This window comes from Pituophis catenifer, unplaced genomic scaffold, assembly GCF_029215685.1.
Source record: "Pituophis catenifer annectens isolate HBS135680 unplaced genomic scaffold, rPitCat1.0.hap2 SCAF_15, whole genome shotgun sequence".
Taxonomy (NCBI): Eukaryota; Metazoa; Chordata; class Lepidosauria; order Squamata; family Colubridae; genus Pituophis; species Pituophis catenifer.
Window position 1 is genome coordinate 2,496,963 of NW_027256895.1, and position 27,038 is coordinate 2,524,000.

Below are 27,038 nucleotides of genomic sequence, written 5' to 3' on the forward strand. Positions count from 1 at the left end.
GTCAGGCTCCTTTGGAAAAGCCCACCTCGGCTGGTTGGGTCCCTCCCTTCTCCTTCTTCCCCTTCGACTGTAGAGAAGAAGGCGCAGAGTTTAAAAACTATCCCAGCTCTCTTTTTTTTCCACGCACGGGGCAATTTCTGCAGACGGAACCGCAAAATTCAGCCTCTCTCTCTGCCCCCCCCCATAAATCTTTCCCATGTCACCAAATAGGCATTTCCCCCTCCCCCTTTCTCCTTACCACTCCCTTCCCCACACGACTTTTTTAAAATTTATTTATTTATCCTCACGATTTAAGATTTCTCTCCGCCATTAACTTGACACAGATAAAAAGCGCCATTCTATTATTATTATTATTATTATTATTATTATTATTATTATTATTATTATTGGTTAATCTTTAGTGAGATTCACAGCCTTAAAGATTAACTAATAATAATAATAATAATAATAATAGAATGGCGCTTTTTATGTGTCAAATTATTATTATTATTATTATTATTATTATTATTATTATTATTGCTTTTCAGATTGGCTGCCTGGTTTCTTTATTTTTTTTCCCCTCCTTTTTGGTATTAACTTGAAACACATCAAACGCTGTTTGTCTAAGTAGGTTTGGTTTATTATAATTTGCAGTTATGGCTACTCATCTGCATTCCTTCTCTCTCTCTCTCTCTCTCTCTCTCTCTCCCCTCCCCTCCCCTTCCCATTTCCTCCCCAAATCCTTTGTTAGCTTTATATAATATATATTTTCAAGGTAGGGAGTAGAAATATCACGTGTGTGGAAAATTCTAGTTGATTGCCTGCCAAATATAAGAATCTTCTGCGCATGTGTGCCAATATTATGATTAGAAATGGGGAAAGGGAGGGGGGAGGAGAAGCAGGGGGAACAAGAAAGCGTGGAAGAAGTAGGCAGAAAAAAAAAAGATTGATAGATGAATTAGAAATTGACAAGAGTGGTGGGGGAGGGGGTGTCTGGTTAAAAACCCTATCCTGATGTATTTCGCCCCCCCTCCGCTATTTGTCAATTCCATCCCATCAGAAGCGGAAGGAAGGTGGCGTTGTAAGAGGGGAAATGCAACAAGGTGAAGCTGTTTGGAGGATTCAAGAGATAAATGTTGTATTGTCAGAAGGAGCTAGGGTTGGGCCAGATGCAAAATGTAATGTGTGTGTGTGTGTGTGTGTGTGTGCATGCGTGTGTGGGGAGGGAAGGATGGGGAAGTGGTGGTCGGCTGGAATGTCATCCTTGCACCCCTTATTCATGAAGTTGAACGGGTTTTATTTTATTTTATTTTTGGTTGGAATTGAGCAAGGGGGGTGACAAGCTTCGATTTAGCTGCAAGACGCTTTGTTGCGCGCGTGTGTGTTGTGTTTTATAACAGCAGAATAATACTTGCTCGGTTGAGTGTGAGCAAGGATTGTCTTGTAAATGCTTCCCATGCTTCCTCCCCCTCTCTCCCCTCCCCTCCCCTCCCCAGTTGAGAGGATGCCCGCAATGGAGCATTGGCTCCTCGGTTGGTTAAGCCCCAATGCCTGCCTTAACGCCTGCTTTTAATCGGGGAGGGAAATAGATGATTTTTTCCCCCCCCTTCCCCAATTGCCTCGCGAACGGCGTGGCGAGGGGAGAGCCCGCGTGGTACGAATTGGCTGTTCTCGGCTCTTTGACAAAGAGAGGAGGGCGGGTGTGGGGGGGGGAAGGGTGGGTGAGGGGGGGATCAGGTCTGAAATAGGACGAGGGGATTGGGCACACAATGCCAGCGTCTCCCCGCAGGCCCGATTTAGCTCCGGGGAGTCTATTTTAGAGTTTGGCAGGCTTTTGGCTGGCGGGTGGTTGGCAGGAGCGAAGCCATTGGGATATAAAATGATCGGGTTGGGTTGAGGAAGGCTGGATTGGTACCAAGACCTGTCACCGCTCTTGTTTACCCACCACAGGGTGGACGCTTCTCTTCCCTTGCCACACACACACACACACACATGCCCGGCTTCCTCCTCCTCCTCCTCCTGCCCGCCTTCTTCCCGTATGTTTAATCTTTGACCCGAAGGGACTCCCCTGCGGGAGCACAAGGAAGGGCGCTTTAGCATCCCGCCGTCCCGTTTAGCCTGCGACCTCTTCGGCAGCGGCGGTTGGCGCGGGGAGCCAATTAGTGCCAGCTGTGATTTATACGGGAGCTTATGTGTGTCCTGTGGGTTAGGGAGGCGGGGTGGAAGGGAAAGGAGCGGTTGGCGATGGAGGGGGGCGGGCAAGGCGTAAGACACCCCCACCCACCCCCCACATCCCCGACAACACATTGTGTTGTAGGTCATCCAGCAGACACGGGGTGGCAGCGACTCCCGGCTGCCCTGATGGGTCTGTCGCAGCGTTGGAAGCTTTTTATTTTTATTTTTTTATTCCTGTACTTCCTGTGCCGTTGACAATGTCCCCGCCACTGTCTGGGCTGCCTGGGACTCATTCATCACCACCAATTGCAGGCATTTATCTGGAAGGGCTCTAGGCCGCCAGCGTGGGCCAAATCCAGCCATTAAGCACCGCATGATGTGACTTTGAGATGGCCCCGGAAAGCTAGGCAGAGCCAGCAACGTCCCCCCCACCCCCGGGTGACTTTGTGACAAATCTTTGGGGAGGGAGGATTCCTCAATTGGAAAAGACCTCTGCCATCGGAAAGTCGATTTGTAGCCTCAACGTATTGATCCTTGCCAGGGTCTGCTGTGCAATGGGAACGGCGTCCTTCCGACTTAAGGGATCAGGCAGCTGCCTCACGAGCTCATTGGTATAGGGCCGTGATGGCGAACCTATGGCGCAGGTGGCACATGGAGCCATATCTGTGGGCACGCAAGCGTTGCGCTAGCTCAGCTTCGGCGCACGCAGCTGATTTTTGGGCCTTCTGGGCCCACCAGAAGTCGGGAAACGGGCTGTTTCCAGCTTCCGGTGGGGTGGGGAAGGCCGTTTTCCCCCTCCCCAGACTCCTAGAAAGGCTCTGGAGCCTGGGGAGGGCGAAAAACGGGTCTTGCGGTCCCACCGAAAGTCGGGAAACGAGCCGTTTCCAGCCTCCAGAGGGCCTCTGGGTGGGTGGAGAAGGCCGTTTTCGCTCTCCCCAGGCTCGGGGGCCCGAACCCGCCAACTGCAATGCGCATGTGGCCCCCACGCATGCGCAAGCTTCCCGCACATGTGCGCAGGGCCCATGCATGTGCGGCCCAGCACATGCGTGCAGGGCCTACCCCCACGCATGCGTGTGCGGTCCCCTGCACACCACCTGCCACCCCAAATGCACCCCACCCCCTGCGCATGCGTGCGCCCCCACATGCCCCCTCCTGCACATGCGTGCATGCCCCCTGCGTGCGCCCCGCCCCCCCCGCATGCGTGGCAGAGACCTGAAGATCAGCTGGCCGGCGGGAAGCACATGTGCATGCACAGCAGAGCTGAACTGGGGCGACAGCTCGCGTGCCAACACAGGGCGCTGCGTGCCACATCTGGTATGCGCGCCATAAGATTCACCATCACGGGCCTAGGATCTCCTATTTGAGCAGGGGGTTGGACTAGAAGACCTCCAAGGGCCCTTCCAACTCTATTCTGATTGAGTCATTGATTGAAATAGAGGCGGCCCTCGACAACAAAAATTTCACACCATAATGGGGACAGAGCTGTTTTTTTCCCCCCCTTCCTTGATAGTTGGTGGTAACTCAAGTTGTTGGTATTCAGTGCTGAATTTTGGGGTCACGATCCCCAATATTGGGGGGCTGCAGGAGAAGCGTTGAGTATGGACTGTACTTGCCAAGGGGATTCGGCTCCAGATTCAAGGAACGGGCCATGCAATTTAAAATGCGAAATAGTTGGGACTTTTGAGTCTTCCTGGCACATAACTTTCTGGGTTTGAATCAGAATTAAAATTAGAATCACAGAGTTGGAAGGGACCTTGGAGGTCTTCTAGTCCAACCCCCCTGCTCAGGCAGGATACCCTATACCAGGGGTCAGCAACCTGCGGCTCCGGAGCCGCATGCGGCTCTTTGGGCCCTCTACTGTAGCTTCCTGTCAGGTGATCCCACCACTGGCTGGCCCCGACCCTCGTCCTCCCTTCCCAGTCGCTCCTCGCCTGGCCTGAGAAGGTAAGGGTGACGGCGGAGGATGGAGAAGCGGCCAGGGCAGAGACAGAGATACAGAGTGGGGGGGGGGGAGAGAGAGGGAGACATAGAGAGATACAGAGAGGAGGGGAGAGAGAGGGAGACATAGGGAGATAGAGAGAGGGGGAGAGAGAGGGAGACATAGGGAGATACAGAGGGTGGGAGAGAGAGGGAGACATACGGAGATACAGAGAGGGAGAGAGAGGGAGACAGATACAGAGAGGGGGAAAGAGGGAGACATAGGGAGATACAGAGAGTGGGAGAGAGAGGGAGACATAGAGAGATACAGAGAGGGGGAGAGAGAGGGAGACATAGGGAGATACAGAGAATGGGAGAGAGAGAGGGAGACATAGAGATACAGAGAGGGAGACAGAGAGATACAGAGAGGGGGGAGAGAGAGACAGATACAGAGGGAGACATACAGAGAGGGGGAGAGGGAGAGATAGAGAGGGGGAGAGAGACAGATACAGAGAGGGGGAGAGAGAGATACAGAGAGGGAGGGAGGGAGGGGGGAGAGAGATGTCAAAAGGATTTTGTGGTTCCTGGTGTTTTTTAACGACTAGTTCTCTGCCCTAATGACCGGCTGGGTAGGCATGGCTAGGGAATCATGTGACTGGTAGAAGTGAGTGACATCGAGTTGGCCACACCCACCCACGTTTTATGGCTCCCGGTGTTTTCTTTTGTGTGGGAAACTGGTCCAAATAGCTCTTTGAGTATTTAAGGGTTGCAGACCCCTGCCCTATACCATTTCAGACAAATAGTTGTCCAATCTCTTCCAGTGATTGAAGAACCCACAACCTCTGGTGGCAGGCTGTTCCACTGGTGAATTGTCCTCACTGTTAGAAAGTTTCTCCTCAATTCCAGGTTGCTTCTCTCCTTGATTCGTTTCCATCCGTTGCGTTTTTTCCTGCCTTCAGGGGCTTTGGAGAATAGCTTGACTCCTTCTTCTTTGGGGCAGCCCCTCAAATATTGGAAGTCTACTATCATGTCACCCGAGTCCTTCTCTTCATACCCGGTTCCAAGAACCGTTCTTTATATGGGTGTTAAGATCTGTTGTAAATTCTCCTTTATGCTCAGTTGATAAGAGTACAGATGAGATGGGATCCTTCTTATTTTGTGCTGATTACGGGAGGCCTCCCTCGGAAATTAACGTGGGACTTTGCTTCGTCGTTTAGATTCTAGATCGGGGTTTCCAAACTTGGCCGACTTAAAAACTTGTGGACTTGCAACTCCCAGAATTCCTCGGCCAGCATGGGGGAATCCTGGGAGTTGAAGTCCACAAGTCTTTTAAAAGTTGCCAAGTTTGGAAACCCCTATTCTAAATTAAGACTTGTGTGGTAATTTTACATGAGATATATAAATAGTCCTCCAGGAGTGGTGCGGTGGCCCAGAGGTGGAGCTCTCGCCTCACAATCGGGAGGCCGTGAGTTCGATCCTAGGTAGAGGCAGATATTTCTCTCTCTGGGCACAATGAATAAATTATCTGCTACGAACTCTGCATTGGCGTCAGGAAGGGCATCCGGCCAGTAAATACTCGGCTCCATTCAGTTGCCCAAAACTCCACCCCGCAAGGGATTATGGGGTTGGTAAAAGAAGATGATTGTCAGCACTTCAAGCTGCATTTACTCTAGTGCTGACATAAGAAGGAGAAGCGGAGGCGTCTGGAAAGGGATGTTTGACTTTTCACCTACTTATTTTCCCTGGAGATAATATCCCCTAGGAGATGGGATGGGAGGGGGGAAATTCCTTTGAGCTGGAGCAGTAGATTAGGGGTAGAGTGACTTGGAAGATGGCCAATGAGTGCAGAGGAGTGGGGAAAGGAAAGGGAGGGTTTTGGGTCAGGAAGTCAGTGTTGGCTACGATGGAGTCGGAGTTAGAATGTCGTGCTTAATAAGTGGGAGTTTTTCATCAAAGACTTTGTTTGAAATGCAATTTATTTGAGACGACCTCGAAACCTGACAGTGATGATATAAATAGTCCTCAACTTATGACTGGTTGTTTAATGAACGTTTGGGATTATGGCTCAGAAAGGAGGTTTTTAGGCTTGTACGACGTTTCTCATCCTTAAAATGACCCCCTTCCCCTCCGCCAATGTGACCCCATGTTTGTTGCTTGGCAACCGGTTTCCCATTTATGACTTTTGCAGTATCCCATATCCGCGTCAACCGCCATTTGTGATGCTCTTTGCCAGCTTCCGACATTTCGGAGAATGGCTTCTTTCGCACTTACGACCGCGTGAGTCACTTAACAACTGTGTGATTCGGATTTACGACTTCTTGATTTCTCTTAATGACCTCTGTAAAAAAAAAAAAAAGAGTCTGGTCCTATGACTGCCTCAACTTAAACTCCTTTGCCATATGACGGCTTACGGCAGGACCTCCGGTCCCAACGGCGGTCGTAAGTCAAAGACTACCCGTAGAAAGAATACCGGCTGACGTGCAATGGAGATGAGCGGTTGTATTTCTCCTGTATATAACGTCATATTCCCCGCAGGCGGTGAATTAGCACATCGGAGCTTAGTCGTAATTTATCCTGCGTTCCAGTTTAACGCGGGAGATATGCGGGAATGCGATCAGCCACTTAAGAGTCTGAAAAGCCTTTCCCTTGCTTTAAATCATTTAGGTAAATTAAATACAGCCGGATGCAGCGTTTCTCAACCTTGGCAGCTGGACGATGGGTCGAGTTCAACTCCCGGAATTCCCCAGCCGGGTTTCAAAACTCACTTAACGACTGTCTCGCTTAGCGAATGGAAATTTTGGGCTCGGTTGTGGGTCCTAAGCCAAGGTTGTCCCAAATGTGCTTCCCCCCCGCTTCCCCAAAAGAGGCAACTGGACTTTCTGGGATTTTCTTTGAAGACGTTTTGCTTCTCATCCAAGAAGCTTTTTCAGCTCGTGTCATAAATCAAGGACTACCTGTGCACGTCTATGGAGATTTGGTGTAGGGTTTCCTGCCTAAGCAGGAGGTTGGACTAGAAGACCTCCAAGGTCCCTTCCAACTCTGTTATTCTATTCTATTCTATTCTATTCTATTCTATTCTATTCTATTCTATTCTATTCTATTCTATTCTATTCACTATTCTATTCTATTATATTTTCTATTCTATTCATTATTGTATTGTATTGTATTGTATTCTATTTTCTATTCTATTCTATTCTATTCATTATTCTATTCTATTCTATTTTCTATTCTATTCATTATTGTATTGTATTGTTTTCTATTCTATTCTATTCACTATTCTATTCACTATTCTATTCTATTCTATTTTCTATTCTATTCATTATTGTATTGTATTGTATTGTATTGTATTGTATTGTATTGTATTGTATTTTCTATTCTATTCTATTCTATTCTATTCTATTCTATTCTATTCTATTCTATTCTATTCTATTCTATTCCATTCCATTCCATTCCATTCCATTCCATTCCATTCCATTCCATTCCATTCCATTCCATTCCATATTTTCTATTCTATTCTATTCCATTCCATTCCATTCCATTCCATTCCATTCCATTCCATTCCATTCCATATTTTCTATTCTATTCTATTCCATTCCATTCCATTCCATTCCATTCCATTCCATATCATATTCTATTCCAGTGATGGTGAACCTTTTCGGTACCAAGTGCCGAAAAGGGAGCGCGCACGCACGCTTCGCGCCAGGGGTGAAATCCAGCAGGCTCTGACGGGTTCCGGAGAAACTGTAGCGGGAATTGTGAGTAGTTCAGAGAATGCCGCCTCTGGCTGGCCCCAGAGTGGGGTGGGAATGGAGATTTTGCAATATCCTTCCCCTGCCACGCCCACCAAGGCACACCAACGCCCACAGAACCGGTAGTAAAAAAAAAAATTGGATTTCACCACTGCTTCGCACGCACGAGTCTAGACCGCAACACCGGAAGAGGAGCTGCCCAGGGCGCATGCGCACCCCCGAAAATGAACTTCCGGTTTCAGCCAGCTACTCTTCTGGGTTTCCGGCACGCATGTTCACACGACAGTCAGCTGGCCGGCGCGCATGCTCACGCAGGAAAACGGAAGACCAGCTCTTCCAGTTTCGGGCACTGCCGCATGCAAAAACGCCAGCTAATCATTGCGCGTCAGAAACCCGGAAGAGGAACATGGCTCCATGTGCTACTTCGGGCACGCGTGCCATAGGTTCTATGCTATTCTATATTCCATGTTCTATATTCTATTCTAAATTCGAAGGACTGCTCTGTGTTTCCAACGGATCGAAGCAGCGCCTGCGTCGTGCCCGGTGATGGCGTGCTCAGCCCTCGGCTTTTAAGAGCGCCACCTAGCGGTGCTGCCTTTGAACCTTGCCTCGAGCCCTGTCATGGGAATCGACTCTGAAAGCCCCATCACGCAGACCCCTAAGACAAGTTTATCTTTTTCATGATTTTTCATGAAAAGTCAAGACATTCAGCCAAGGCAGCTTGGGTGGTTTTCAGGGGTCTTGTCCGGATGGGTGAGTAGACAGAAACATGGAATGAAGGCTTAAAGGTTTCGGAGAGAGCTGCAAAATAGCACTTTAATAAGTCTAGCAATAGAGCCTTGGTAGTACAGTGGTTTAATGCACCCTGTTATTAACACAGCTGCCTGCAATTTCTGCAGGTTCAAATCTCGCCAGGCTCAAGGTTGACTCAGCCTTCCATCCTTTCTAAGGCAGGTAAATTGAGGACCCAGTTTGTGGGGGCAATAAGCTGACTTTGTATAAATATACAAAAGGATGAAGGCTATTGCTTAACGCATTGTAAGCCGCCCTGAGTCTCTGGAGAAGGGCGGCATATAAATCAAATTAAAAAAAAAAAAAATCCCTCGTCTAAAACAGATGTGCCCCCAAATGCTCATCAACTACCCTATAAGGATGATGGTTGAATAGGCTGTTGAACCCGAATGGGAAAAGGGGCCCTGTTGGTCTCCCAGGAATTTGAAACATAGAATCCTAGGACGGGAAGGGCCCTCAGAGGCCCTCTAGTCCAACCCCGTGCAACAAGCAGGAGAGATCCTATACAGGTATTCCTTGATTTACGACCACGGTTCTGCCCCAATTTTCTGTTGCTAAGGGAGCTAGTGGTTCCGGGAATTTCACCTCCGTTTTACGACCTTGCTTGCCAAAGTTGTGAAATGAATCCCTGCAATTGTCAAGTTAGTAAGAAGTTAGCAACCGACTCGTATTTATGACGGTTGTAGCATCCCGGGATCCTGCGATTAAGTGAATCTGGCTTCCTTTTTTTTTTTTTTTGCCAAACGGGATCACAGGATCCTGGGATGCTACGACTGTCATAAATCTGAGTCGGTTGCCAAGTGTCCGAATTTTGATCACGGGGACGCCGCAACGGTCGTAAGTGTGAAAAACAGCCCTAAGTCACTGTTTTTCAGTCCCGTTGTAACTTTGAACTGTCAATATCTATGGAGATTCTCAGTCAGCCAGGTCATAGTTGTCCCAAAGATGCTTTTTCAAGAGGCAACTCAAGAGGAAGAGCCTGTAGTACAGTGGACTAAAGCACTGTTATTAACAGATTAACATCTGCTGCTTGCAATTACTGCAAGTTCAAATCTCACCAGGCTCAAGGTTGACTCAGCCTTCCATCCTTTCTAAGGTAGGTGAAATGAGGACCCAGTTGTGGGGGCAATAAGCTGACTTTGTATAAATATACAAAAGTATGAAGGCTATTGCTTAACGCATTGTAAGCCGCCCTGAGTCTCCGGAGAAGGGCGGCATATAAATCAAATCAAATTAACAAAAAAAACCCCTGGGCTTTCAAATCTTTTTGAATGGTCTCTAAATGAACTGTTGTAAGTCGAGGACTACCTGTACCATTTCAGACCCATGGCTGTCCGATCTCTACACCCATCGTACAACATCTGGTGGCAAGTTGTTCCACTGGTTAACCGTTCTCACTGTCGGATGGGCTTGGATGCCATTTCAAGGCAACTGGACTTTCTTCTTTGAAGACATTTCGCTTCTCCTCCGAGGAGCTTCTTCAGCTGACTGGATGGTGGGGAACGGAAGGATTGATACACCTTGCAGACAGCGGGTCATTTGCATCCTTTTAGAGGGTCGTTGAGGCCACTGGGAGGTTTATCTGTGTCCTCAGGGATACCTGAGTGGTGCAAATGGATGTGGAGCCTCCTTGGAACTGCTGAAAGGACACAGATAAACCTCCAAGTGGCCTCACCATCTAGTCAGAGCCGAAGAAGCTTCTCGGATGAGAAGCAAAACCTCCTCAGAACCCCACCCCCCAGAAAGTCCAGTTGCCTCTTAAAAAAAAACACCTTTTGGGACTCCAAGTGGCCTCAACGATCCTCTGAAAAGAAATGCAAATAACCAGCTTGCCTGCAAGGAGCATCAGTCCTTCCCTTCCCCACCATTCAGTCAGAGCCGAAGAAGCTTCTCGGATGAGAAGCGAAACATCCTCAAAAGAAAAAAACCCAGAGAGTCCAATTGCCTCTTGAAAAAAAAAAAAACCTTTTGGGACTCTCAAGTGGCCTCAATGACCCTCTAAAAAGGATGCAAATGACCAGCTGTCTGCAAGGATTTTATATATATATAAATCCTTCCCTTCCCCACCATCATCCAGTCAGAGCCGAAGAAGCTTCTCGGATGAGAAGTGAAACCTCCTCAAAGAAAAAAACTACAAAGTCCAGTTATCTCTTGAAAAAAAAGAGCACCTTTTGGGACTCCAAGTGGCCTCAACGACCCTCTAAAAAGGATGCAAATGACCAGCTGCCTGCAAAGAGCATCAATCCTTCCCTTCACCACCATTCAGTCAGAGCCGAAGAAGCTTCTCGGATGAGAAGCGAAACCTCCTCAAAAAAACCCGCAGAGAGTCCAGTTGCCTCTTGACAACCACAGAGTCTCCATTCGTTCGGTTTTGTTCACCGATGACAGCAGGTGATGGATGGGCCCTTCCGATTTGGGAAGAAACGTTGACACTCGGTTGGGGGAATGCCCCACATTAATCACAGCCGGGTTAACAGCCAGCCGAGGCTCCCTTGCCTATCTTGTCTTGGCCAGGCGACGAGAAATCGCTCGAGGGGAGCCGAGACTCTCTGGAGCATCTAATTACCGCCGAGGGTAGCTGTCCGACGATATTAATATCGAGTCAGTTCGGCCGCCATCGATACAAACCGTCGCTCTCGACACGGAGGGGAAGAGCAGGAGGTTACAAAGCTGTCGGAGGAAACCCCCCCCGGGGAGGAGGGGGGGATTAATGGCCTCTCCTCCGTCTTTAATACGGCGAAGTCATTCCTGTGGCTGTTGAGGTGGAGTTGCTTCTGATTTACAACAACGGGGAATGAGAGGGGAGTTGGCCCCGGTGACTCCTATTAAGGAGTTATGTCGTGTTGCCGCACCTGCCGCATGAAAGGAGCAGCGCCCGCTCGTGACTCTCGCACTTCGGCCAGGCCTTGGGAAATTTGAAGCCTGACCCCCTTTCTTAGGGATCGTTGTGTTGCTAACTACATTTTTACTTTCAACCCCCCCTGTACTTCTGGAAGGGGGGGGGGTTTCTAGCAGACTCTGGCCCTAATAAGCCTGGGTGTTGTGGACCGCCGGATCGTGGCTGATCTTGATGACAAGGCAGCTGGTGTAGTGTTGCGCCAGCAGCCAGCGCAGCCGGCGCTCGCATCGGACAGCGAGGAGGCCGAAGGGGATGTGGTGCCAGAGGCAGAGACTCCTCAGCCAGGGCCTTCAGAATCTCCAGAGGCTCCTTCAAGTGGAGAGAGCGAAGTGGAGGAGCCTCTCCTCGATACTCGAGCACGCAAGAGCTGCCAAAAGGCAGGAGTGGCTACTCAGGAGGAGGAGGTCTTCTCGAGAGTAAGGTTTGAGGATAATTGGCCACTCCCTTAGCCTATTTAAGTCGCACGCCGTTAGTAATTTCTTGCTGGAAACAACGTGTAATTATTACAGAGCATTTTGGAGAGTGAGTGTCTTTATCGTATCTTGTTTTCTGGGCTGGTTGCCAACCTTTGCCGGACTTTGTTTATTCTTGGTACGTTATAACTTTGATAAGGACCGTTGGTGTGTGTCACAATCCTTGGGAATCCGGAGCAGGGAGACATAGGGGAAGGAGCTTGGGGACTCCTTCAAGTCCTACAGAGGAGCGTTGAGAGTAAAAGACACACAGTGAAAAAGCGGAAATAGGAATTGAACTTGTCTGGATTAGTCTGACAATACGGGGTTGGAATAGATGCTCAGGGTTGAATGGTGGGGTTCTTGGCTCTCTCGAGCTGGGTTGTTTCCTTGCATGGCCCAATTCGGGAACATCATGGGTGGTAGAAGGATTTGTGGCATGGAGGAAGAGGAGAACTATGGGGTCCTTGGTGCTGTGTGAAGTTGGTGGTTTCCTTGCAGACGTTTCGTGACCCAACTAGGGAACATCATCAGTCCTCGAAGGGAGTGGGGCGGAGAGGAAGAGGAGGAGGACTGCGGGGTCCTTGGTGCTCTCTGAGCTTGGTGGTTTTTCTCGCAGATGTTTCATGGCCCAACTAGGGAACATCATCAGTGTTAGAAGGGAGAGGGGTTTGTGGAGAAGAGGAGGAGGAGGAGGAGGAGGAGGAGGAGAAAAAGGACTGTGGGGGTCCCTTGGTGCTTTCTGAGCTTTGTGGTTTTCTCGCAGATGTTTAATGGCCCAACTAGGGAACATCATCAGTGCTACGAGGGATTGGGGTTTGTGAGGAGGAAGAGGAGAAGGAGAAGGAGAAAGGAGAAAAGGAGGAGGACTATGGTGGTCCTTGGTGTTCTCTGAGCTTTGTGGTTTTCTCGCAGATGTTTAATGGCCCAACTAGGGAACATCATCAGTGCTATGAGGGATTGGGGTTTGTGAGGAGGAAGAGGAGGAGAACTGTGGGGTCCTTGCAGACATTTCATGACCTGTCTAGGGAATGTCATCAGTGCCAGAAGGGAAGAGGAGGAGGAGGAGGAGGAGAATGGCTGTGGGGTCCCTGATGCTCTCTGAGCTTGGTGGTTCGGCACGAAGGCACATCATGAGTGCTAGAAGGGAGTGGGGTTAATCAGCACTGATGGTATTCCCTTGTCGGGTCACGAAACGTCTGTAGGAAACCCCCAAACTCAAGAGACCACCAAGGACCCCCCCTCAGCGGAAGTTTCGACGTTTCCTTGCTGATCTTCCCTGCCTGGCCCCTTCCACCCTGTGGTGTGTCTTGCCGGGGGATACTGTAGCCGGAGGGTTGGCGGCACGGCTCAAAGAGAGGGAGCCGCTCTCGTCCCTCGCCATTGAGCTCGGAAGTGGCGCTGAAGCAGTCTCAAAGCAGACGAGGGAATTCTTTCTCCTTCTGTCGTCTTTTTCTTTTTTTACTTTCTTTTGACGCCTGGGGATCCTCTCCCCCTGTTTTGTATTCCAGACGACGAAGAGGAGGATTTGTGCAGCTTAGAGAGTCCCCTCGTCGTCAAGAAGAAGAAACGAGGGCCCAGAAAGCAGAAGGAGAACAAGCCGGGGAAACCCAGGAAGCGCAAAAAATTAGTAAGTCGCCCCAACCGAGCCTTTGCTCGTTCGTCGAGGCGGGACCCGTCTCTCGTATCGTTGGGGCTCGCCCGCTGTCGCGAGAAATCAGTTGCGTAAAGTCCCAATTCGCCAGCAGAATTAGCTGCGTCCTTTCCTGACCTTAGAGGTCGAGGAGAACCGGTTTAGGGGAGGAATTGGGGGGGGGGGGAAATGGAAGCTTGGCTTGGCCCCCGTGGCAGGATTTCTGGCCTGTCTTTTCACCCTCACGGGGAGTTGGACCTCATGTAGTGCTACCGATGCTTCAATTGGTTTAAAAATAGTGTCGGCCTAGATTTGAACCCTTGCCACCTCTCTTGTGGGAGCTGCATCAGCCAGGCCCCCATTCAAGATACGTAGAGCCTGGGACCAGATACGTAGAGCCTGGGATCGCCCTGAGTCCTTCGGGAGAAGGGCGGTATAAAAATTAGATTAAATAAATAAATAAATATTGGAAGAACCCCCTTTTCCCAGTGATATGTGGCCCGGGGATGTTAGGGGGTCCCCTCTCTTGAGGAGGTCCATCTGGTGGGACCCAGAAGAAGGGCCTTCTCTGTCGTGGTTCCTTCCCTGTTATTTGAAGGATCCCCTTTTCCCAGTTCTATCTATTTCCCAGAGCAGGGGATGTTGGGGGGGGGGTCCCCTCTCTTGAGGAGGTCCATCTGGTGGGACCCAGGAGGAGGAACGTTTCCGTGGTGGCTCTCCCTCCCTGCAGAGATAAGATTGCCCCCCACCCCCACTTCGATGCTCTCTTCTTCCAAGGCCTGGGGACCCCAGAATTATACCATCAAGAAGTGGTTGGTATGATTGCCGTTTGCCAGGAGGATTTTTTGTTTTTTGTACCGGGGTTTTAATATTTGCAAGCTTCCTCCTGGAGTCACCAAGAGTGAGTTGGGCAGCTATATAAACGTTCTTGATAAATAATAAATAATGTTGCTCTTGCGAAAGGTTCTGGCTGGGTCAGATTCGTGGCGAAGGGATGAAATAGCAAAAAAAAAAAAGAGCTCGCACGTTCACTTCGAATGACACAACGGGGCCCGAAGTAAAATCTGTTCTTTCGCGCTTAGAACTCTGCTGTTTTTATTAAGCTGCATTTAAAAAAAATATTTTTTTTTATTTCATTGTAATGCATCTTTTCTGAATTGTGAGCTACCCAGAGTCGGCGGCTATAGAAATCAATCGAACAAATAAATAATGATCTTTGTAAAACAGGAACGGGGAAAGATGGGCCCTTTACGACCTGTGGACTTCGATTCCCAGAATTCCCCAAGCACGGCTGACTCGGGAATTCTGGGAGTCGAAGTCCGCAGCTTGTAACGGGCCCGTCTTTCCCCACCCCTGGCGTAGAGTGATGGAAACCTTCGGTGTTTCTTACCTTCAGCCAAAACCCGCCCAAGAACTCCTCTTTGCCACATAGAAGCTTTTCCGCATCTCTCTCTTATTGGTTTGCCAAGTCGTTATGTCACAATGAAACGAGGGGGGGGGGTGACTATAGTCCTGGCACCGGGGGGGGGGGCTTCTCCTGTGCTCAGCAGGGACGCTCGTCCTTAATTAATGCTAACGATCTCATTTGCTTTGGGGCTCTGGGTTTTTTTTTTTTTTTTTTTTTTGCCTCTTGGCAGGTCAGCGAGGATGAGTTTGAGTCCGACCGAGAGGAGTATCGGGCCAAGTCAGAGAGCGGGGGCAGCGACTATGGAGGCGTGGGGAAGAAGAAGCGGCGCAAACACCGGGAGAAGAAAGAGAAGAAGACCAAGCGGCGGAAAAAGTCGGAAGAAGACGGAATGCAAAAGCCAAAGGTAAGAAGGTCTCCGAGCCTTGGCCTCCTCCTTCGTGGCTGATTGACGGGGTGGAGATGGTGCCCGATGGTGAAAGGTCCAGCTCTCAACGGCTTTATTGTGTGCTGCTTGTAGTACGAGTGTCTTCCCAGGCCACTCGCCTTCCCCTGGGAACAGACAGATAGGATTTCATGGGGCTTAGGCGTGGAGGGGGGGTGTCGGTCAGGCTAATGCCTCTGGCCACTATGCAAGGATTCAAGGCTAGTTCCCCACTTGACTCCGCCTTGCCTTGCCTTGCTGGGCATTTCCCAACATGGACAAGAGCCATTAGCTTCAGGCTGAAGGGGAGTTGACAGGACTCCCCCACTGCTGATCCCCAACTTTTCTCCTCTGCTGCAGAATAAAGAGTCCGAAGCCCTTTCTCTCTCTCTCTCTCTCTCTCTCTTTCTTTCTCTTTCTTTCTTTTTTCTATCTGTCTTCTTCCTTCCTTCCCTCCGTCCCTCCCTCTTTCTTTCTTTTTTTCTTTCTCTCTTCATTCCTTCCTGTCTTTTTCCTATCTGTCTTCTTCCTTCCTTCCTTCCTTCCTTCCTTCCTTCCTTCCTTCCTTTCTTTCCTATTTGTCTTTCTGTTTCCTTCCTTCCCTCCCTTTCTTTCTTTTTCTTTCTTTCTTTCTTTCAATCTATCAATCTTTCTTTCTTTCTTTCTTTCTTTCTTTCTTTCTTTCTTTCTTTCTTTCTTTCTTTCTCTACTTTTCTTTCCTTCCTTCCTTCCATCTTTCTTCCTCTTTCTTTCTTTCTATCTATCAATCTATCTATCTATCTTTCTACTTTTCTTTCCTTCCTTCCATCTTTCTTTCTTTCTTTCTTTCTTTCTTTCTTTCTTTCTTTCTTTCTTTCTTTCTTTCTTTCTATCAATCTATCTATCTTTCTACTTTTCTTTCCTTCCTTCCTTCCATCTATCTTTCTTTCTTTCTTTCTTTCTTTCTTTCTTTCTTTCTTTCTTTCTTTCTTTTTTTTTTTTAAAATTTGATTTATATGCCGCCCTTCTCCGGAGACTCAGGGCGGCTTACAATGCGTTAAGCAATAGCCTTCATACTATTGTATATTTATACAAAGTCAGCTTATTGCCCCCACAATCTGGGTCCTCATTTTACCTACCTTTGAAAGGATGGAAGACTGAGTCAACCTTGAGCCTGGTGAGATTTGAACTCGCAGTAATTGCAGGCATCTGATGTTAATAACAGTGCTTTAGTCTGCTGCGCCACCAGGGCTCTTTTTTTTCTTCTTTCTTTCCTATCTTTCTGTCTCCTTCCTTCCTTCCTTCCTTCCTTCCTTCCTTCCTTCCTTCCTTCCTATCTTTCTGTCTCCTCCCTCCCTTCTTCCTTCCTTCCCTCTCCCTCTCTCTCCCCTTTGCTCTTGGGAGGATACCCTGAGCATTTCTGTCCTCTTCCTTCGAAGGTGGAGCAGAAGTCCTCGGCCCAGCTGCTCATGACTTGGGGCCTGGAAGATGTCGACCATGTTTTCACCGAGGAAGACTACCACACCTTGACAAACTACAAAGCCTTCAGCCAGTTTATGAGGTGGGTTCTTGGATATCAGCCGGGACAGGCTGGGTGGGCGAGCGAAACGCGACCCAGCAGATTTTAAAGTTGACTCCCTCCCCCACCTCCCCCCCCCCGGAATAAAACTCCATTCTAGGTCACGCTTGGAAATAACAGGTAGTCCTTTGCCGCCATTCATTTAGTGGCCACTGGCAGTTACAAAGGCACTTTGAAGTTAACAAAGCCACTGAAAAAAGCGACTTATGACCGGTTTTCACACTTAATGACCGTGGCAGGCTCCTCGGGGTCTCAAGAAAAAGAGTCATGATAAAATTGTGCTTTTATAAGGATCGTCAGGTAAAAAAACGTATGTATCCATCCACGCTCACACCTACCTCTTACAACACCAGGTCCACCAAACGGTATTCCCTGTTAGATGAGACACAGCCTATTTCTGTAGGGGGACCTATTTGTCTTTCTGTTTGTCCATTATCTCTCTCTCTCTCTCTCTCTCTCTCTCTCTCTCTCTCTCTCTCTCTCTCTCTCTCTCTCTCTCTCTCTCTCTCTCTCTCCCTCTCCCTCCCTCTCTCTCATCTGTGTCCATCCATCGATCAATCATCTATCAACTATCTATCATTGTCTATCATCTACCATTATTTTTGTATCTATCTATCTATCTCTATCTGTCTGTCTGTCTGTCTGTCTATCTATCATCTGTGTCTGCCTGTCTGTACATCCATCCATCCATTATCTACCATCTATCATTGTCTATCTTCTACCATTATTTTTGTATCTATCTATCTATCATCTAACTTTATCTATCTATCTATCTATCTATCTATCTATCTATCTATCTATCTATCTATCTATCATCTGTGTCTGTCTCTCCGTCCATCTATCCATCCATCCATTATCTATCATCTATCTATCATTGTCTATCTTCTTCCATTATTTCTCTCCCTCTCCCTCCCTCCCTCCCTCCCTCCCTCCCTCCCTCTCTCTCTCTCTCTCTCTCTCTCTCTCATCTGTCCATCCATCCATCCATCATCTATCACGGGTGAAATGCTATTGGTATCTATCTATCTGTCCGTCCATCCTACCTACCTACCTACCTACCTACCTACCTACCTACCTACCTACCTACCTTTCATATTGTCGTTTTCTTCCGTGGAGTTTTAATCCGATGAGTCCTTGAGACGGGCAGCCAGATAAACGAAGGCGAATCGATAAAGATTTGCGGAGGTCCCAGAACATGTCTCCCGGCCCACTGAGCCCGCAATGCACAATTCTCTGTGAAAAAGGTGATGCTCAAAGAAACCCCAGGTTCTCTTTTCTCCCCCTTCCCCCATCCCTTTCTAATATGATCCTACTCATGGGGGCGGGGGCTTAAGAACCCAACAAGCATTTTGAGAGGAGAGGGGTTCCTTCTGCCGAGATCTTGTTGTCTTCTCTCTTGGGAGACGTCTGCCGGAGTTAGTCAGCATGTTTGTCGGGATTGAAATTCCCCGTCTTGCGCCAAGGGAGCTTCTCATCCCTGTGTCTGCCTCCCAGAGCGGCAAAAGACCGCCGGGAGGGGTGATTGGTGGCGGTGAGGCGAGACGAGACACCTCTCCTGGAGAACAAGAAGGATATTTCCGCTCTCTCCTAAGCCGGCTGTGGCCTCGTTGGATGCAAATCCTCCAACCTCCCGGCGCTTCTCTCCCTCCGCGTGTCCCGAGACTTTCCTCTGGCTGCCAGCCTGCAGTTCTAGCCAGGCGAGGCTGAGCTCATGTCAGCGACAGGGAAGCCGCCAGTGGCCTTGGCAGCCCCCGTGGTCTCTCCCCGGCTTCAGCTTGGCGGGCACAGACGCGCTCGGCTGCCAACCGACGCTCTGTGACCGACGGCAGGAATCTGGCACCGGGAATGAATCGCCAGGCCACCTGGGCCTCGATGGTTTTTTTTTTTTTTTTTTTTTTAATAAAGGCAGTGATTTATGCCAGGTTGCCCCAGGGGGGGACGGAGGACAGGCCTGCTGAAGTGGGATGGAAAGGATTTGTGGGGGGGGGAGGGGGAGCCTGACTCTAATTAGCTCTAAATTGTTGGGCACTTGCCTGGGCGGGAGGCAGGGAGGCAAATCCCTCTGCCCGCCTTCCCTGCGGCTGCCTGCCGTGGCAGGAATTGGCCGATAGCTCCCTTGATGGAGAGGGAATTCCTTCCTTCCTGGGAAAGCCCTGTGGAGCCCTTTGATGTCTGCTTTTTGGCTCTCGGAGGGGCTTCCGAGGTCTCTCGGCTGGGCTTTGGGGGAGGAGCTGAGCTCCTAAAAATACCTTAACAAGGCTCTGGGGGAGAGCTGTCTGCTAGCTCCCATGCCCTGGGCTGCGGGGGAAGCCAGGTGGCACCGTCTCTTGAGAGAGAGAGAGTGAGCAAGGGTTTTTGTTGTCCCTCCTAGCAACCCTGGAATCCGGGGGTCGGGGGGGGGGGGAGGAGGAATAAAATAGGTCTTGAACCTTGGGGGTTCTTTGAAGTTTGGAGAACTGCACCAAGTCGTTGGGTGCAAACCGGGAGGGGGGGGCTCCTCGTTGTGTCTCAGGCCCAAGTAGTTAGTATTAAATACAAACAGTTCGAAAGCAAACAGACTTTATTAGAACAGCTGAGAATGAAACTCATTCTCAGCGTAGGCCAAACTACATGAAAGCAAATTCTTCGAAACGCCATTCCTCAGTTTATCACCGACCTTGGGATAATTAGGCCAAGTGCCAAAGGCTTTTCTCGGCAAAAGAAGCAGAAGCAGAAGACGCCGACAAGAAATGAATACAGTGAAAACAAGAAGCAAATCTTCTCAACGGTTTGTTTTCCGCCAAAGAGGCCAAGAGCCGTTGCTGGTCTGTTTTAAGCCTTATGGGAGGAGCTAATCATCTCTTGGCCTTACTCCTGAGTTGTCCTCTTTGCTTTAGCTGCTCCTGCCTTCTGGCAGCTCTTCTCATGCGTGCACTAGGAACAGGCTCCTCCTGTTCCTCTGCCTCTCTACTGTCAGCCTCTGGAGGCTCCGGAGTCCGCACATCACTCCCTGATGGTCCTGGCTCCATCTCCGCCTCCGACGCAGAGCCCTCATCCGGGCCTCCCCCAGCCTCCAGGACTGGCCCCTGTTCTTCCTCAGCCTCCTCGCTGTCCGACTCTGCTGTCCGACTCCGCAGGCTGCGGGCGGACCACAACACTGCTCAGGCTTGTGAGAGTCCAGGGTCTCTGAAGAGCCTCTTGCCCCAATGCGATCGGGCGAGTTGGAAGGGACCTCGGAGATCTTCTAGTCCAACCCACTGCTCAGGCAGGAAACCCTCTCTTACCATTTCAGACAAATGGCCGTCCAATCTCTTCTGAAAAACCTCCAGTGATGAAGCACCCACAACTTCTGGTGGCAAGCAGTTCCACGGATTAATTGTCCTCGCTGTTTAGGAAGTTTCTCCTTAATTCCAGATTGTTTCTCTCCTTGGTTAGTTTCCCTCCGTTGCTTCCTGTCCTGCCTTCCGGTGCTTTGGACCCCCTCTTCTTTGGGGCAACCCCACAAATACTGGAAGACTGCTATAATTATTATTATTATTATTATTAATCAAATTTCTATACCGCCCTACTCCCGAAGGACTCAGGGCGGTGAACAGCCAAGATAAAATACAGATAATACAAATATTAAAAATCCCTTAAAATTATTAAATATTTTGGCCGAAACACAGATTAAAACACCCAATTTATAAAATCACGAATTAAAAAATTTAAAAGAGGAGAGTTAGGCCCCCCCCCTTCCTTCTTTAGACGAGCCAAACCCAAATCCTGCAACCATTCTTTATATATTCTTCAATAGCAGAGTTGGAAGGGACCTTGGAGATCTTCTAGTCCAACCCCCTGCTTAGGCAGGAAACCCTCCACCCCTTCAGACAAACGATTGTCCAGTCTCTTCTTAAAAACCTGACAACGACACTGGGGGTGGGGAAGGAAGGGTGATTTATGACCGTTTTTCATCCTTACGGCCGTTGAAAACATTCCCCGTGGTCAGAATTCAGATATCTGGCAGCGGGACTCGTACTTAACGATGGCCGCAGTATCCCGGGGGGCTCCGCGATGTTTCCGACAAGCAAAAGTCAAATGAGGAAGCCGGATTCACTGAACGACCGCGTTACTCCTTTAACGACTTGCAGCGATTCGCTTAACAAAGCGAAGGCCAAGAAGGGGGCTAAAATTCACCTTTTAACAAGGGTCTCGCTTAGCCACGGAGATTGGGGGAGGGGCCCTCGATGGTGGTCGTAAGTCGAGGACTGCCTGTATGACAGGGCTACGTTCCTCCTTCTCGGTGGGGAGGCGGGAAGGAAGCGTAGTTAACAACCTCCAGTCAGTTCATTGATTCTGTCCTCTTTTTGCCTGGGCCGCATTTCATCCCTCTTTCATCTTTCTACGGCTCCCTCATCCCTGCCTTCAGAAGAGTGGGAAGGGGGACCTCAGAGGTCTTCTAGTCCAGCAGCGTCCAAGCTTTGAGGCTTGGGGGCCTAGCTGGGGGTGAGTGGGTGGAGAAAGGGAGATGGGGCCATGCGAGTGGTGGGCCGGTGGATCTGCAGCGTGCGTCCGTGCCAGCTCGCCCCGGTTCCAAATTAGGCCTTGGCCCGGTAGTGGGTCACAGCCTAGGGGTGGGGGGGGACCCCTGTTGTAATCCAACCCCCTCCTCAGGCAGGAAGCCCTCTCCCATTTCCGACAAATGGTTGTCCAATCTCCTCTTGAAAATCTCCAGTGACAGAGATTTCCAACTTCTAGTGGCGAGCTGTTCCAAGGATTAATTGTTCTTCCTGTTTGGGAAAATTCCTCCTTAGTTCTAAGTTGCTTCTCTCCTTGGTGAGTTTCCACCCGTTGCTTCTCGTCCTGCCCTTCAGGGGCTTTGGAGAATAATTTGACCTCCCTCTTTTTTGGGGGGCAGCCCTTCAAATATCGGGAGACCTCGGTGCCTTCCGCCGTGCCATTTAAAACTTTCTTTTTTCAGCAAGCCGGGCTGGCTTAACACTTTTAAATGTTTTTAATTGGTTTGTCATTGTTTTTAATTACGGGGCCAAATTTATATATATCTTTTTAATAGTATTTTAATGTTTGTAATCTATGTTTTTATTTGGCTGGACGCCGCCCTGAGTCCTCAGGGAGAAGGGCGGTATATAAATTTGATATAAAATAAAAAATAAAATAACAAATCTCTTCCCCCCCACCCTCCATCCTTTTTTTCTCTCGACTGGCCAACCCCAAATCCAGCAACCGTTCTCCGCTACGTTTTATCCTCCAGTCCCCTGATCGTCCCCCACCTTCTATTTCCTCGATCTGTTTTTAATATTCTACCTCTGATTTTTTTTTTTCCCCTTTTCTTTTCTTTTCACTGCCTGGATGCAGAATGATTCCCAGCTGGCTACGGCAATCTCAAACAAGCAGAGCCATATCGGCTGGGCTTTTCTTTTATCTTGGGGTTATCCTTGCGTTTGCCTCCTTCCCCTCCCCTTCCTTTGCCACATTTTTTTTTCCCCTTCAATTCTTCACACACACACACACACAATCTACCCACTTTGCCTTTTTTGTTGTTGTTGTTATTCTTCAGGCCTGCCTTTGTTTCTGAGACACGCCTATTTCTGGAAACCATTTTGAAATTAAATAAATTCAGATCCCTCCCTCGGTTGAGCTGGCTGCATATTTTTTTTTTTTATTTCTCTCTCTCTCTCTCTCTCTCTCTCTCTCCCCTCCCTCCTTTTAAAAGCCCCGAGCTCGTATTTCTTTTAATGGCATCCCTTCTTTTCTTTAATCGCCCGTCTGCAGTGCATTGTGGGAGGTATCGACCATCAATAATTAAACGAGCCCAATCCACTCGTCAAAATGAGATCATATCGCGCCAGGCAGCAATAAAGCAAGTGGATTCTCGGCTTCGTCGGGATAATTTTTTATTTTTTTTGTGTGTGTGGAAGCAAAGCCCCTCCCGGCTGGAAATATGTGCCCCCCTAAAATTGAGGTTTTTTTTTTAAATGTAATAGAGAAAAAAATTATTATTGTATTCATTCTCCTATGATCTAGAGAAGGCTCGCATTAAATCGTATCAAATTTCATTTTTGTTCTGGCTTTGCCGTTGTCTTTGTGCTGGCCGTGCTTTTTGTATGTCCTTGACTTACAACAGCTCGTTTAGTGACCGTTTAAAGTTACAACGGTACTGGGAAAAAAAAAGTGACTGACAACCCTTTTCCTCAGTTAAGATCTTGGCAGCATCCTCAGGATTACGTGATCAAAATTCGGGCACTTGACAACTGGTTCATATTTATGACGGTCGTAGTGTCCCGGGGTCAGGTGATCATCAACTGCCGTGATTCACTGAATGACTGTGGCAAGAAAAGTTGTAAAAGGGGGCAAAACTGAACAAATGTCTCGCTTAACAACCGAAATGTTGGGGCTCAGTGGTGAACGTAAGTCGAGGACTACCTGCAGAGCTCCCAAATATGACTTTTGGCCTGAAAAAGAAAACATTGGGCATTCCTGATTTAAGGAACGTGGGTATATATTTTTTCCCTCGCAAGTCACTTTCCCGATCTTCTATGCTAATTTTCCTGAATTGAAACGTGGCTTACGATTTCTACAATGCGGTTTATAAGTGCTCTTCCAAACCGTGGTTTGTAAAAGCATCTCAGTTTCTGTTCAGCTGTGATCAATTATTGTGTTTCCCCGAAAATAAGACCGGGTCTTAATATTAATTTTTGCTCCAAAAGACACATAAGGGCTTATTTTCCGGTTAGGTCTTATTTTCGGAGAACTACAGTACTAAATGTGTTTGTCTGGCTGACGATCTTAACGGGGGCTTATTTTTGGGGTAGGGCTTATATTACGAGCATCCTGAAAAATCATGCTGGGGCTTATTTTCCAGTCAACTCTTATTTTCAGGGAAACAGGGCAGGGGTGAAATCCAGCAGGTTCTGACAGGTTCGGGAGAACCGGTAGCGGAAATTTTGAACAATTCAGAGAACCGGCAAATTCCACCTCTGACTGGCCCCAGAGTGGGGAGGGAATGGGGATTTTACAATTTCCTTTCCCTGGAGTGGGGAGGGAATGGGGAATTTGCAGTATCCTTCCCCTGGAGTGGGGAGGGAATGGGGATTTTGCAGTATCCTTCCCCTGGAGTGGGGAGGTAATGGGGATTTTGCAGTATCCTTCCCCTGGAGTGAAGAGGAAATGGGGATTTTGCAGTATCCTTCCCCTGGAGTGAGGAGGGAATGGGGATTTTGCAGTATCCTTCCCCTGGAGTGAGTAGGGAATGGGGATTTTGCAGTATCCTTCCCCTGCCACGCCCACCGAGCCACACCCACAGAACCGGTAGTAAAAAAAATTCGAATTTCACCACTGATACAGGGTGCGTAACCCTAGTTGGTTATTTTACTCAAGCCACGTCTGAGTAAAATCCAAAGCGGTTCAAGGAAAGGAGAGACAGGGTCCTCGTAGAGCGGACATTCATCCAGGTAAAACAATCCCTGCCGTTATTAAGTGAATAACCCGGTCATTAAATGAATCCGGCTTCCCCATCGATTTTGCTTGTCGGGAGGTTGGCAAAAAAAAAAAAAAAGGGATCACGCCACCCCCAGGACGTTGCGACCGTCATAAATAAGAACCGGTTGCCAAGCATCCGCATCTTGGTCATATGATGCTGTAACCGTCGTAAGTGTGGAAAACGGTCCTAAGTCACTTTTTTCAGTGCCGAGCTGTTGTAATTCGAGGGCTAACTGCGCAGACCAAAGCCGTTGTGATTTTCTGCCAGCCCAAATCCCAGGGATCCATAAACCAAAGAATAACAGAGTTGGAAGGGACCTCGGAGGTCATCTAGTCCAGAAGTCACCAACCTTTCGGACCTCAAGGACCACTAAATTCATCATTTTTAATCCTGCGGACCACTAACACGATTTGCCTAATAACCAGCTGGGTAGGTGGGTGTGGCTAGGTGGTCATGTGACTGGGTGGGTGTGGTCAACTCGATGTCACTCACGTGTTTTTTTTTTGTTTAAAAGTTTTTATTTTATAAACAAACAAACAATACATAATCAATCCTTCACTATATCTTCTGAATACATCTTTTGTATCTTCTTTTTACTCCTCCAATGTTTATCGTATCTTAATATTATCATTTCCTTTATTATAACATTTCCCCCACATTTCTTAGTTCTTCTCTATTAATACATTTATCTGTCCTTTAATTTTATTAAAAATTAAACAACAATTTTATCCCCAACAACCTTCAACCCCTTCCCCCCTCCCCCACCCCCGACTTCCCAGAGCAAAAACAGGGTGTAACATTAAACAAGCATAAGCTAAAATATACTAACTTACTACAAGATTCAAAACTCCCTCAGATTCTTTAACTCCTCTTTTAAAAATTCTTCATCAGCCTCCCCTTTTAAAATTATAGTTGCGACAAACTGGACATGTATTGAAATGGATGTTTATATGTTTTTATGTTTTATACGTTTCATTGTTCTGTTTAGTTTATACATATATATATATATATATATATATATATATATATATATATATATATATATATAAATTCTAAATTAAACATTTTAAAACTTTCTTCAAAGCATATCCTTTTAAAAGAAAAGAAAAAAAAATATTATTTTAAGTTAAACCTTTTAACATCTCTTAATACCTTTAATAAGACATTCTTCAAGATATAAGTTTCAAAGCTTTTTTTTTCCTTCAAAAGGCTATCCGTATAATCTTAAAAATGCTAATAATCCATTAAGTTAAATTATTTCTAACTCTTAAGTTCATTCTTCAAACTGTCAGTTTCAAAGCTTTCAGAAAGTTATCGATTAAGTTTAAAGTTAAGCATTTTAATACCTCAATCATTTTTTTAAAAAAAGCTATCCGTTTTCTGTTAAACATTTTTACTTAAACTTAAAAAATACTAATTTCAGGAAACTTTTCAAATTTATTATTAAAATGTCACTCACGTTGAGGGGCACCTTGCTGGCCTCTACTCGCCCCTCCCCTCCCAGCCCCTCCTCACTTGCCCACTCGCGCTCCTTAGTGCCCCAACAGGAAGCTTTATTGGAGCTAAGCAGCCACCATGAGATAAGAGTTGGCCAAGCAGCTGGCTCAGTTCAAATTGGATCTGGCCAAGAAAGAGGCTTAGCAGAAGCACCTCACTGAGGACTAGGAGCATAGGCTTTCCAAGCAGAGCGAAGACCTGCGGGCGTTCAAGGCCAGGTACCGGCCCCTGGAGGCTCAGCGGGCAGAGATGGTCAGCCAGTTCCAGGCCATGAGGCAGCCCCACTGGAACGAGGCCCTCTGGCTCTTTGCCACCAGCGGCTCTTCCCTCCAGCCTTCGCCCAAAGCCCCACACCAGGAGGCCGAAGCAGACCCCGAGTCGGAATTTCTGCCCCCCTCTGACCCACAGAAAAAGACCCCGAAGGGGGAGACTCTCTTCAGCAACACAAACGTTCATTGCATATATCCGGCCCAGGGGCCGTAGTTTGAGGACCCCCGATTTAGTGCAATATAAAAAATGCAAATAATTTTTCTGAGGACCACCAAAATTTTCTCGCGGAGCACCAGTTGGTGACCGCTGTTCTAGTCCAACCCCCTGCTCAGGCAGGAGACCCTTGTTCTCCTCCAAAGAACAGTTGGAGGGGACCTCGGAGGTCTTCTAGTCCAACCCCTTACCCAGGCCCTATCCTGTGTTTGTCTGTGTGTGTGCAGGGAGCAAGATCCGAGACGCATCCCCCTTCGGCCGGCAGAACGATTGCAAATGATGGATGTCTTCTGCTTCGGGGTTCTTGGCTGCGGCGGTGGGTGGGTTTGAGTTGTGGGGAAGGGGGCAGATGAAGGCGGGTTGTATGTGTGTGTGTGTGGGGGGGGGGGGAGAGCATCAGGAAGCTTGTGCCTCCGGGCTCGCTCTGCCAAGATTTGAGCATCGTTCCTCCCCGCTCGCTCGCTCGCTCAACCGCCCCGTCGGCCCTCAGTTGGATTAAACAGGAGCGTTGGCCTGTTCCAGTTTGGCAGTTCTCGCCTTCCCTGGAGACTGATAAGAGCCCCTTTAATCCTACGCTTTGGTGTGTTTGTGTGTGTGTGTGATTCCTGGGGGAGGA

General features: G+C 48.3%; 1 protein-coding gene across 1 annotated transcript in view; it reads left to right on the forward strand.

Annotated features, from left to right (window-relative positions):
• Positions 1–27,038, forward strand: part of CHD3 (chromodomain helicase DNA binding protein 3) — a 122,735-nt gene that overhangs the window by 9,161 nt on the left and 86,536 nt on the right. Inside the window, exons 2-4 of the mRNA XM_070954356.1 lie at positions 13,475–13,593; positions 15,234–15,407; positions 16,844–16,965. Of these exons, the coding sequence (XP_070810457.1) occupies positions 13,475–13,593; positions 15,234–15,407; positions 16,844–16,965 (415 nt within the window). The remainder of the gene's footprint in view (positions 1–13,474; positions 13,594–15,233; positions 15,408–16,843; positions 16,966–27,038) is intronic.